The following is a 12,256-nucleotide window of genomic DNA, read 5'->3' as shown; positions in this document are numbered from 1 at the left end:
ACAAAATTCATAGCTATATTTCCTAGATGAAGATTTTTGTGAATGGTGATGTATAGTTTCTGGATGGAGTAGGTGAATAAAGCACTAGCAGTTGGTTAAGATACAATCGGGTGATGTGTTACAAGCTAGCTATGAATGATCTCGTCTTACACCCAAACATTAGAGTACATATCATTATGTAATCTTATCACTTTTTTAGAGAACAGAACACTGACTTATTCGAATGTATGAAGCCAAGCTTGTTATCAGCAGTCTGGAAAAATAGTAGCAGGCAGTGCAGCCGCTTTCGCTACCCACGACAGTGTAAAAGCTAGAAAACCAATATGGAGAGTAAAAACATTAAAGTATGCGTGAACCATAAACAATTGATGCCAAGATTTTGGATATAAATGAATAAGTGACCGTCAAAATTGTGAAAGGGAAAAAAACTGCAAAGAATCTCCCAGCGTTGCAGTTAACAAGCTATCATAACAGATCCTATAATGTCTGACTATATTCGTCCTACTTAAAATCTATATTTGAAGAATGAGTTCAGTTCTATTGAAATGTGTAGAACCAGCTCAAGCCAATAGGGCTAAGCCTGCGCCTCAAGCTCCAACATAAGCGTGTAATTGATTTCGTTTGCTGTCTTTCCTGTAAACTGAAGTGGACCTGTATAGATGTTTAATCAGAAAGAAAAGCCTCAGATCACTTCGGGACATTGGCCGAATGTTCATGCAGATTTCGTGCAACATTTGTACAGACAGTTGCATTCTCCTATTTTAGGTTACTGTCAGATTTCAGCAGCAAGATTGTTTTACCAATCCTGTCCACTTTTTAACGTGATTCATTGGAAGGGGTTTTCTGGGAAAAAGTAATGAAGTAGCTAACAGATGTTTTAGGAGACTACACAATCATATTGTTTCTTTTCCTCCGTCTCGGGTGCTGGAACTGCTGAGAAGTATGATGCCAGCTCTAATGTTGGCACACATGGCAAGTAAATTGACTGGATTATCTCAGCTAATTCAAAATGTCAAAGTAACGTGCAGTGAACTTTTTTGTTGATAGTAAAGCTGGCATGCTTCAAAGTATCTTTAACCTGAAAATAACCTAGTAAATGTAAAAGTATCGTAAGATTGTAAGAAGCTGTACCTGGACTGAAGTATCGATTCTTCAGGGCCCAATCATCTCGCAAGGATTCAAACTTCTTGAATGGAGCACCTGCAGGTTTGGAGTTTTATATGGTCATTTCAAAGATCAACTTAAAATTGAAACAAAGTCTGCAACAGTGCCGATGTCTTCAAATGTCATGCAATTAAAAGCAAATGGATCAATTACTAAAAGTTTACCTTGAAGTTCCACCATCGCCTTCTTAATGACAGGTTTGAACTTCCCTGTAAAAGGAACACAATAACATCTTAGGAAAATCTATGTTGAGAAGTTACCAGGTGATACATAAACTTGTTCGTCAGTTTGGCATTAGTTATGTCATCCGACCGAAAAATTATCTTCATAGGATATCAACAATGCTGTCAAAGATTTCAACTGAAAGCGCTATGGATTCTACTACAGTCTCAGGCAAAAATCTTTGTAAGACATGAGCGAGCGTGAGAACATATCATTATGTAATCTTATCAACTTTTGGAGAACATAACACAAACTTGTTTAAACTTCCAGGAAAGTTTTGTGAAACTCATTATTAACGAGGCCTTAATGAGAAGTGGCATTCAAAATTGCAAAAAGAAATAAAGGAAGAGTATACCATGTCTCCTTTCCACATCCATAAGAGAAGTTAGTGCTGTTCCACCAACAGTCCATTTTTCAACTGGAGCCCCTAAGTTGCCCACCTGCATGTTTGACGGTGATGTTTAGACAAATTGTTTAGAAAAATTTGTTATGTGATCTTTGATTTTCAAAAAGAAATCATCAAAATAAACAAAGCGTAACACTTGGACATTCGAGAAAGTTTGTATTCATAAAACTGTAAACCAAAAAAAAGGGGGCAATTCAAACACAAACTGAGGAAATCAAGCCAGTTTTTCCAGAATGAAGAAGCACTCCGGCAGCGTAACCCAATGCATAGCAGTAATTTGAGTCAAAGTTTGAAGGTAAACCACATCTTCCCTCATAACTGCAAATCAAGGCATGTCAATGACAAATCAGTAACATTCTTGAGTTTAAGGCAATATTAAAGGATGAAGTAGATGAGAAATTTCCATGTCTGTTGTCCATGAATGTTTTAAAAGAAAAACAATAGCCCAAGCTATACTATGTTACCCAAAAAAATGATGCTGGCCCTTGAACTCTTTATTGTACAACCCCTTACTCCTCCTGTTCTCCAATTCAGCTTCCACCATTTGGATAAGCATCTTTTCAGTTTCAATTTTGGCAACCTAGAAATTAATGGAAACTCTTAAATCATAAATGCAAAGTGACTAGTAAAGGAACCCAGAACAGCAAAAGAGTAGAATAAAGAGTACCTGCACATTTCCATGAGGATCTCTTTCAAGTAAAAGTTGCTCTTGAATTGCTTGTGGAAGAAACTCAAATAGCTGGTGTGATTGGCTCCTGAGTTTCTTTTTCCACTTTCCTTCTTCATCAACAACATCATGAGCTAGAATTTCATTAAGCTCTGCAATCAGCTGCTGCACCTGAGAATGCAGAATCCTGAGTCAGCAGCAGGGTACCACAATATCCAGTCTTTCTAAGATAGACAATGTAAATTAAAAGAAGAAAAAAAGGATATTAAACATTTTATAAAGATATGAGAAAATTCCAAAGCAAATAAACAGAAAAGGAAAAAAGGTAAATGAAACAATTGAAATGAAATGAATAAAATAAGACATGAGACTTCTGTGATGTAGTTGTAACCTCTGGAATGAAATCAATAAGGCCTTCTGGTACAAGAATTACTCCATAGTTGAAGCCGAGTTCTGCACGTTTGCAGATAACATCTGTTATGTAATCTGTGACATTCTTCAGTGTTAATTTCTTGGCTGCAACCTGTAGCATTCCAGATCATTGTCTGTGACATTGTTGACAGCTATAGTACACTTAATATTCTTGACATCCAATAAAGTTCTAAATTTTCAGTCATTAAATTCACTTACACTAATGTTGCAATATATTACAGCTAAATTCTCTAAACAAATGACATAAAAAGAAAATATGGACCACTTGAAATTGAAAGAAAAAGAATATATCCATAAAATATTCTTGGAATATATCTCACGAAATTTAATAGATACCATGTAGCTTTAGTTGAAGTAGAAACATGCTAATCCACCTAATTAATAGCTTAATGTAAACAAATAAAGATATATGAAGAGTCTATAACTGATTGTATATCCAGTCATTTCATAGTGTGAAAATTTGTTAGAAACTCATTAGCAAAGAGAATTTGTTAAACAGCTAGTACAGATGAAATGAGCCGAAGCAAGAGACCAAGCTGCATCCTGCAGCAAGTTCACCAATGTACTTGATTGAAAGCAGCTCAGAGCACTAAAATCACTTCCTATGTGTGTGTAGAGAGAGAGAGAGAGAGAGAGAGAGAGCACATCTTGAGAACGATCCTAGAGGTTTTACTGACATGATTTCACATTGATTGCTATGCGTAGGTGTAACAAAGCATTTCTAGGCCAAATGAATTCGTAGTATGAGCCATTTGAGTAAGAACCATAGCCTAAAATGGTCAAGTTAGTGACATACTCTACATGCACCTTATTTCCGAGCCAAAAAATTTTCTTGACCACATAGTCTGAAATTAATGCATACATTCCCCTATACAACTCAGAATTCATGGAGATTTTCATATTAGTGGATCCATGGCCCCTTCCTGGCCTATTTTTCTTCCCCTTTCGTTATCCATATGGAAAGAGGAAAGTGATACGCACTGCCTATTTGCTGTCCTCCAAAATGATTAGGAAGTAACAATAAGGCCAAATAGATATAAAACATCACCAATCAAATCTTCAGTATCATTAATATTTTGTCATACATCTATTCAATCAGGGCAAACATAACTAAATTTTTACTTGAAACTTGTTTCATGGGTGAACATTGTAGTTTCTTTCCATTGATCACATAAGTTCATTGCAGTAAATTAACAGCATTGAAGTTAATTTCCAGGAATGAGCAGCCAAAGAACGATGGTTTTTGTGGAACCTTTCTTGGTTCAATTGAAATTTTTGTTCTAGTTAAAACCATGATATTCATAGTTCTGAACATTCTTGGTCAGAAAGTCATAATCCAAATGAGCTTCATGGTTTCAGTTTTTTCCTTGGGTTGCATAGATGGGTTTCCTGGCTCTATCCATTATATTTGCCCCTTTTAACTTGTACACAGTGTAGTACTAGCATTAGATCTAGATATAAACGATAAATCTGGATGACTAAGTATTTAATTACCTCTTCACCAATAATAGTAATATTTGGGTGAGTCTGCAAAGCGCATTCCAGAGCAATGTGTGAAGCAGCACGACCCATAAGTCTCACAACTACACAATACAGTCAGAAGAGGAAAAGCAATATTAGTGAGAGGTCACAATAATACCATCATCAGAACCTATTAATCTTAAACCATCTTCTGTAAGAAACAACGACATGAAATTAGCACAGGCACACTATCTTCTGAATAGTTTAATAAATGTTTTCCAAATGCACATAATAAAGCATTACTTACATGTGACTTAAAAAAATCCATATCAATAGCTGCATAAGTGTGCCTTTGTCTATCCTATATAATAATCAAGCATAAAATAATTGTAAGTGCAATTTACCCTAATGTTGACATTTGTATGATCAAGATACTCTACAGGGACAACAGGATTATTATCTAAACTTACATTGTCTTCAGCTTTTTTCACTTTTGTTACACGGACAATACGATTATTATCTAAACTGTACATTGTCTCTAGCTATATTTACTTTTGTCTTTATGGTAAAGTAGATAGATATCAGTGTCATGTTTTTGCTCGCGATCCTTTACTTTTTCTTCTTTAGAATCTAATAAGTTGTTAAAACATGGTTAACATGTGAATTTTAGTGGTTTTAATTTGATCAAAATATCGAAATATCCAAAGAAGGACAAGCCTGTTCAAGCAGTCGCTTGTCATCTGCAATTGTCCATGTTTCCTAGCTAAAGCAGCTGATCATAAAGAGCTCAAGAAACTAAGGATTAAAATTTCCAGAATTTACCAAAAGCTTCAGTTACGCACAGCATGGACAAGAAGACCATGCAGGAGGTAGGACAGTTCATTTGTAGTAGTCACTAGGTAATTTTGGTATCCTAGAATTTCTTGCAGCAACATTATTTTCATGTCCTGTCTTATAGTCAAATTAGAAATCTGTTTACAATTAGGACTACTATTAGTATTGTATTCTCATCTTTCCCATAAGAGAGATAAATCCTGGTCAAAGTAGGAAAGCCTGAACAAGTCTATATAATTTACATACAGTTAATAAGATATCCTAGAGCTATTAGAAGCTTTCTTAAGGTTGAGCCTAGCAATCTAGCCTTAGGTTAAAACATAAAGCTTTGTTCAACTGATTCGTAGGTAGGCAATGCCATTTCTTTTGCTTTCTTTAAAAGTTACTGCATTTTACCCTGTATTTGACCTTGGTTTCTTTTGATGTTGGTTGGACATTTTAATCTTCAAGAAATTCTTCTGGAAAAGTGTTATTCTACCAGAAGCTTTTGGATGCATTGCTAACTCATCGTTAGTCAATGAAGCAAATCCTATTGCATTGCCGAGAGAACACAGTAGGATTTAACAGGGATTAAAGCCTTAAATGAAGTAAACGAACTGTCAACTACTAAGGTATGACAGCCAAATCAACAAGATGTAACCAGCTGGATAGAGAGCATTGCTGGATCAAAGTACAGTAAGTGCTAATCATCATAAAAACTCTCAAAAAATTAGAAGCAAATAATTTTCAAACGATATCGAAAGTGTAGAAGTCAAACATCAACATGAAATATGAGTTCTGAAAATCTTTCTAATGGATTTGGTTTTCTTAAGTTGGTGTTTCAAACCAGGTGCTTTTTGATACATTGTCCATGGCTTCAAAGAAAATTTTCTGCCTTTGATAGTCATAGACTGTTATGTGGAAATTTATTCCTTCTAACGTTATGGATAATGTTGTTGGGCTGATTTCTGGATTTTGATATGTCAATTTTTCTGTCAATCATACACTTGGCGTAGTGTAACATCTGCAGAAGGTGTTATCTTTTCTCCATGCTAGTGGAACCTCAGAATCTTTAAAGGTGATAATATGGGTGTCCAAGGATAGCAGTTTGAAGATATCTGATTTGAGAAATACAAGATTTCTGGCTCTATGAAATATCAACTGGTCAAGCTGTCGAGAAGATCTCTATACACTGAAGCACATGCACATAAACTAGAGTACCATCAAGATTGGATACAATAGAGTGCCATTGTCAAACAATTCAACCATTTTTTGTTTTAGAAGAAGAAAAATTCATTCTTAGCCAAATTGTACTTGTTTTATCAGTAAATCTCATTTATCCTCAGTAGGATATTTCCCCAAGTGAGATGTGCTTCTCTTTGCTTGTACAGTTGTAAACATTTTTTACTCAAGCATATTTTATGAAAGGAAAAATTTGTTACTAGATTAAAGAAAGGCTCAGAGAAAAGAGAGACCAAATCCAAGGGGCACAGATGCAGACAAGCAACATGAACATAATGTGCAGAGAACTCAAACATGTAATTTCATGGTATGGCAAGACATGTATGTGCATGTTTGGAAGCAATAAGATATGTAGCTTATACTAACAATCACCAAAGTATCTGGATTACTCTCCTTTAGAATTTAGAATTGTAAATTAAAAAGTTGAACTGTGAAGGATGTTGAAAGCTCTGGTGCAAAATAGGTAAAATCACAAGATCAGCACATTTTGTGTTATTAAAACTTTTTTACCCTTTGAAATTAGAAAAGGAGATAACTCCAAGAAAGTCCTAGGAGTTTTAATCTGGAGATAACCAAAGTTGTCGTAAAAGTTAACAGTATTCACTTTGTAGGTAACAGTTAGACTTTGATGGCTTTAATAGATTTCTTTTTAAATTTCTTCCACTCTCTTGAATTTGATGATTCCATTGGTATGATGACATCTTTTTGTCTTTGCTATCATTCCTAATAGATGTCTTATGATATAAATTTTTATTTTCTCCAATGAAGTGTTCTCAGGCCTGCTTGTCACTAGTTAGAGAAAAGCACAACATTTTTCATTATGCCCAACAAGTGCCTGAACGTGTATTAATGCTCTTCAAAAATAACACATGATTGTCAGTACATTATTTAAAGGAGTCACATTTAATTAATGTATTTTGAACTGCTTCAGATCACAAGTTTTTGGATTGTTTTAGCTAACCACAATTAATATACTCACAATGATAGTATTTCCCTGTTGAGCGTGCATCTATCATAACATTTCCAATCATTTCTGCATATACCTGTGTACAAAAGAAAAAGAAACTGCTAAATACTAGAATTTAGTTGTCAAGCTCAATTGAGCAAAAATCAAATTGGTGTCAGAGAGCAGACAATGATCAAGTTTTACAGTAGCTGCTTTGCATGACAATGTTACTTCTTTTTGCAGAAATAAAAAATTTCCTGTCAACTAGATGATACATGCTTCTATGACAAATTTATGCTGCAGGAAATCAAGCTACATTATATAATTTGATTGAACTAATAAAAAAGGGATAACCTTGCAAGCAGTGTCAAATCCAAAACTTGTTGGAACTTCTTTGCATTTCAAGTCACCATCAATGGTCTTTGGGCATCCAATTACCCGAGTTTTCAAATTTTTGGCCCTTCAGAAGACAAATGAATTAAAAAAAAGCTATAAAGAATAAGTGGAGCTGCAAAACTCATCAAACAAGAAAATTACAAACCTGAAGTTTTCAGCAAGCAGACAAGCATTTGTGTTAGAGTCATCTCCTCCAATAACTACAAGACCGTCCAAATTAAGCTTCTGTGCTGTTTCTTCAGCTTGCTTGAACTGAAAGTTACACATAATCTGAGTTACTATAAACCTACAACTTGCCAAGATGGTGAACCACTATATATGTGAATCGATATTTCCATAAACAAGAAAATTAACCTGTTCAGGGGTTTCAATCTTGTCTCTCCCGCTGCAGATCATATCAAATCCACCCTGGCCAAAAACATTAGACAGAGAACTCAAAATCCAGAAGAATAGCCAAACTCCAATTCTCTTGCTTAGAAACATGTCCATTAAAATCCATTAAAATAAGGAAAAAACTTTTATGAACACAAAAAGAACTTCAGTATGTGGCATCTGCACCAATTAGTCTTGGAGTACAGTGTGTGATTTCCAAATAGATGTCCGCGATGCGATTTTTGTAGCATAAAAGTGTTAGTTGTTTCAAGAGTGATGTCAGTCTCATAAGGAGACATGAATATTAGCCTAATGACACCCCTCTCTTCAAGAAGCAGTACATCATGATAAAACATCTTACTTGATTTCTGTAAGGATAAATGAAGTCTGTTGTCAACTCCACGTATTTGCAGTTCATAATCCCTGCTGGACCACCCCTGAAACCATAAAGTGTGCTACCTTTTGTTCTTTCCTGCAAATAGTCTGCAATCATATCATGAAAAATGACTCTGAGCTGACATCCTCAATACGTAGTATCTAACCTTTAGCTGATCGATGATGATAATAATATTACACTAGCAACAATTAATAGCTGTAACATCAATTAGAAGATAAAAGTATTACCAAAAATTCCACAAATAACATTATGTCCCCCAGGAGCCTGTCCTCCAGACAGCACTACACCAATCTTCAAGCTCTGGTTCGATGAAAGAGCCCCAGATGAATCACCAGGGACAAGCATGGCTGATGGCTGTCCAAACAAGTTTGGAAAGAGTTTTGCAATTTCATCTGCAGCATAAACAAGATAATATAATTCTTTCGTTGTCCTCGTAGCATTTTATTTTCTCAATATAAGCCCAACATTCATGAAAGCCATGGGAAACACTTGTTACATGTAAATTAAGTTAATCAATAGTCTATGTCCGATTATTTACTTCCCTATTAAAAACTCTATGGTTAAGGAATCCTTCTTTTTTGTCAATCATCTTCTTCTGATTCCCCAACTCACCATATTTATTAGTATCCTGAATACCATGTAAAATAAACAACAAATCAAGACTCATATTTGTCAATTGACACTCGTGTTGTTATTATTATCTTCCACACATATATACATATAAATCATCATGATCCCAAGAGAGTAAAGCCACTCTAGATGCCAGGTTCCCATTTGAACAATGAAATTTGTGACTGAAAAGAAACTTTCACATATTTCCACCAACCTAAAAACACAAAAACCAATGCTCACTAATCAAGAAGTCATGAAAATTCGAGTCTCCAACGCCTATTTCTTGCCATAATAATTCATTTTCCTTAAATTTTCACTATGAAATCTCATCTACATGAAAACCTCAATCCACAATCAACCAAGATACTAGAAATTTCAGACTAAGCATTTTTCTACACGATTTTTACGTACAAATCTTTCTTTCTTCTATTTTCATGCATGAAACTAATAAATCAGAATATATTATCGACATGGGTTTTGCAATTAACGTCAAGATCAACGAAAATAACAAAAACCCACCTGGATTTCCGGCGGCAGAACTCGGGGGTCCATCAACGACATTGAAAGAATTCTTGAGAACTGAAGGCAAGGGAAGGCCTACATCAAGACGGCTGGCTTGTAGCTCGCTGTAAAACGAAGCTAAACGTCCTGGATTCGACATTTTGCTGATTGTTATTGATAAGTAATCTATATATCTCTTTTTGAATGTACTTTGTGTGTGCTTTTTGTGTGTGTTCTTGGTGGTGGGATCCTGGAAGAGAGAGAGAGAGAGAGGTTGAAGTTGAAGACTGGGGAGGGTTGTGTGAAGAATTGTGAGTTTTTTTAGCAGAGAAGGCTTGGAAGTTTGAGAGTTGGTTGAATGTGGGGTTAAATTGAGGTTTGGTCCTATATTTTATGAAGTCTTCACTTCTTTGCTATATAGCTTTCTATTGTTTATGAATAGGTCCTTTAGTCAAATTCTAGATTTTCCATTTTAGCAAACTTTATAAGAAAAAATTCACATCTTGTGGGTAAAAGATATTTCTTCTTTAATTTAATTTCCAACAAGTATTTCAATGGTGATAAAATAGAAGATTTAGACTGATGTTTAGTATTAGAGATAAAGGAACCTACAAGATAGTGCTATTTTTCTTGGTAGGATTGAACCTACAAGATAGTGCTATTTTTCTTGGTAGGATTAATTACATTTGTACTCTTTAACTATATCCAAATTCTTTATTTGGTTCCTAAAATTCATAGTGGGTTACTTTAATTTTTATAAAACCTATCCTAGTTTCATAAAATTGATAATTCAATCCAAAAAGATGAAACGGATCTTGTGTCCCACTTCTTGTTACATTCTTTGTCTCACCTTTTATTATATTGTCATTTCTGCTTTAATAATACCATATTTTAATTTTTTTTTGTTTTCTTATGTTCCAATAACTATTAATGTGGTAATACAAAAAAATCAATAGACTTAAAAGTAAAAATACATAGAAAAATGATATATTTATGTATTTTCTACTGTAATTTTTATTTTTCTATTATATATTGTTTGTTTCAGACTGTTATATTTTATTTTTTACTATTGTTTGTTTTAGACTATTATATTTTATTTTTTTACTATGTTAATAGTTATTTGAACTTAAGGAAGCAAATAAAACTTAAAATATGATGTTTATGAAGGGGAAATGACAATATAATAAAAAGCGAGATAGATAGTGGAACACAATTTGGGATAGAAGATTCATTGTGCTAGAAAACTAAAAGAGCAATGGCGACATAAGTCTGGTATGGCCGTATGGGTGCATGGGAGAAGAAAGGGAAATGTATATCTTTGAAATTGAGGATGGCAAACTATGACTCCCTTATACATTTTCGGGACAAAGTATTATTAACCCTTTTTTAATTATAATAGAAAATATAGCTTGTTAAATGAAATTTTTACAAAACAAGAAGAACATTAAAAATCCACATTCTATTTTGAGAAAGCATTATGAATACACATTAATATCAAAGAAACCCTACTGCCTTATTTTACATGCTTATGTTTGGCATGTAGGTGCAAAACACAGATATTCAAAATTAGGAATTCTTCTGGCTAAAAGTTTCAAATCCTTCTCAAAATATTCTAAAAATGTTCAGAATTTACTCAATTCAAAATTAGCATATTCAAAGCGAATCTGTCAATTTGAATAGAGAATCATCAAGAAACTACCAAAGATTACTTATACAAGGACAAAAATCCATTAAAAGAATACAAAGTTCAAGCTTCAGTTCGGAAAATATATTCAAGTAAATTTAAGCTACAGGATTTCGAAAAGGGTAAATTACACACAACCCCCCTATGATTTCATCTATTACTACATGACCCTTTAATGTTTTAAAATATCCACTTCACCCCCTATGATTTTATGTAAAGTGGAAACATGATGGAAAATAGTTTATGTAACGTTGTTAGTTGAAATACCAATAATGCCCTTACTTAAATACTAAATTAATTGACGATTTAACCATCTTATATAAAAGTATCGAGAGATTACGTGAATAAATCTAAAAATCACAGGGGATAAAGTAGGTATTTATACAAATCATAAGAGGATTACATGAATGTTAAAATTTTATCACATGAGCTTTTAAAGTGCGTTTGGTATAAACACCATAACTAATTGTACATTCCGTCTATTTGCCATTTTATATAAAAACTATAGGAGGGTTATGTGGTTATTTTAAAATTTTTGGGGGTCATCGGGCATTATATAAAACCACAAGGGGGTAATGAATAATTTACCCTTTCTAAAAACCATCCGCGACAAAACATTGCTTACCTTAATCATCAGATTCTCAGCCTAACAACCAACGAAGGACGTTTCAACTTGTTTTGCAGAATACTCCTGCTGAGAAAGCTGCACAAGATGGGCTTCAAATAAAAGATCAAATATATTTAGGGAAATGTTATTTGCACTCCCACTATTCGTTATATCATATAATCTAATAAATGAAAACTATATAATAAAAATGATAGTGGGAATGCAAATAATAAAAAAAGGGAGTGTAAATAACATTTTCCTATATTTATTGGGAACCAAAACATAAAATCAAACTAATTGACCATGAAAATTAACATAAGAATTGGAAGTTGTA

At 33.9% G+C, this 12,256-nt stretch overlaps 1 protein-coding gene across 1 annotated transcript; it reads right to left on the bottom strand.

Annotated features, from left to right (window-relative positions):
- Positions 1-347: 347 nt before the first annotated feature.
- Positions 348-9,927, bottom strand: LOC140007717 (pyrophosphate--fructose 6-phosphate 1-phosphotransferase subunit beta-like). The gene is made up of 16 exons (XM_072050817.1): positions 9,650-9,927; positions 8,746-8,910; positions 8,483-8,604; positions 8,104-8,157; positions 7,895-8,001; positions 7,708-7,813; positions 7,387-7,450; positions 4,386-4,474; positions 2,851-2,982; positions 2,460-2,630; positions 2,257-2,372; positions 1,999-2,110; positions 1,742-1,826; positions 1,329-1,373; positions 1,132-1,200; positions 348-651 (listed from the first exon to the last, which is right to left on the bottom strand). The coding sequence occupies exons 1-16, from the start codon at positions 9,789-9,791 to the stop codon at positions 575-577; spliced, it is 1,656 nt and encodes a 551-aa protein (XP_071906918.1). The 5' UTR covers positions 9,792-9,927; the 3' UTR covers positions 348-574.
- Positions 9,928-12,256: the final 2,329 nt, after the last annotated feature.

The sequence above is a fragment of the Coffea arabica genome, chromosome 5c (assembly GCF_036785885.1).
Source record: "Coffea arabica cultivar ET-39 chromosome 5c, Coffea Arabica ET-39 HiFi, whole genome shotgun sequence".
Taxonomy (NCBI): Eukaryota; Viridiplantae; Streptophyta; class Magnoliopsida; order Gentianales; family Rubiaceae; genus Coffea; species Coffea arabica.
The sequence above is the reverse complement of the archived record's forward strand: the minus strand, read 5'-3'. Positions and strand labels throughout refer to the sequence as shown.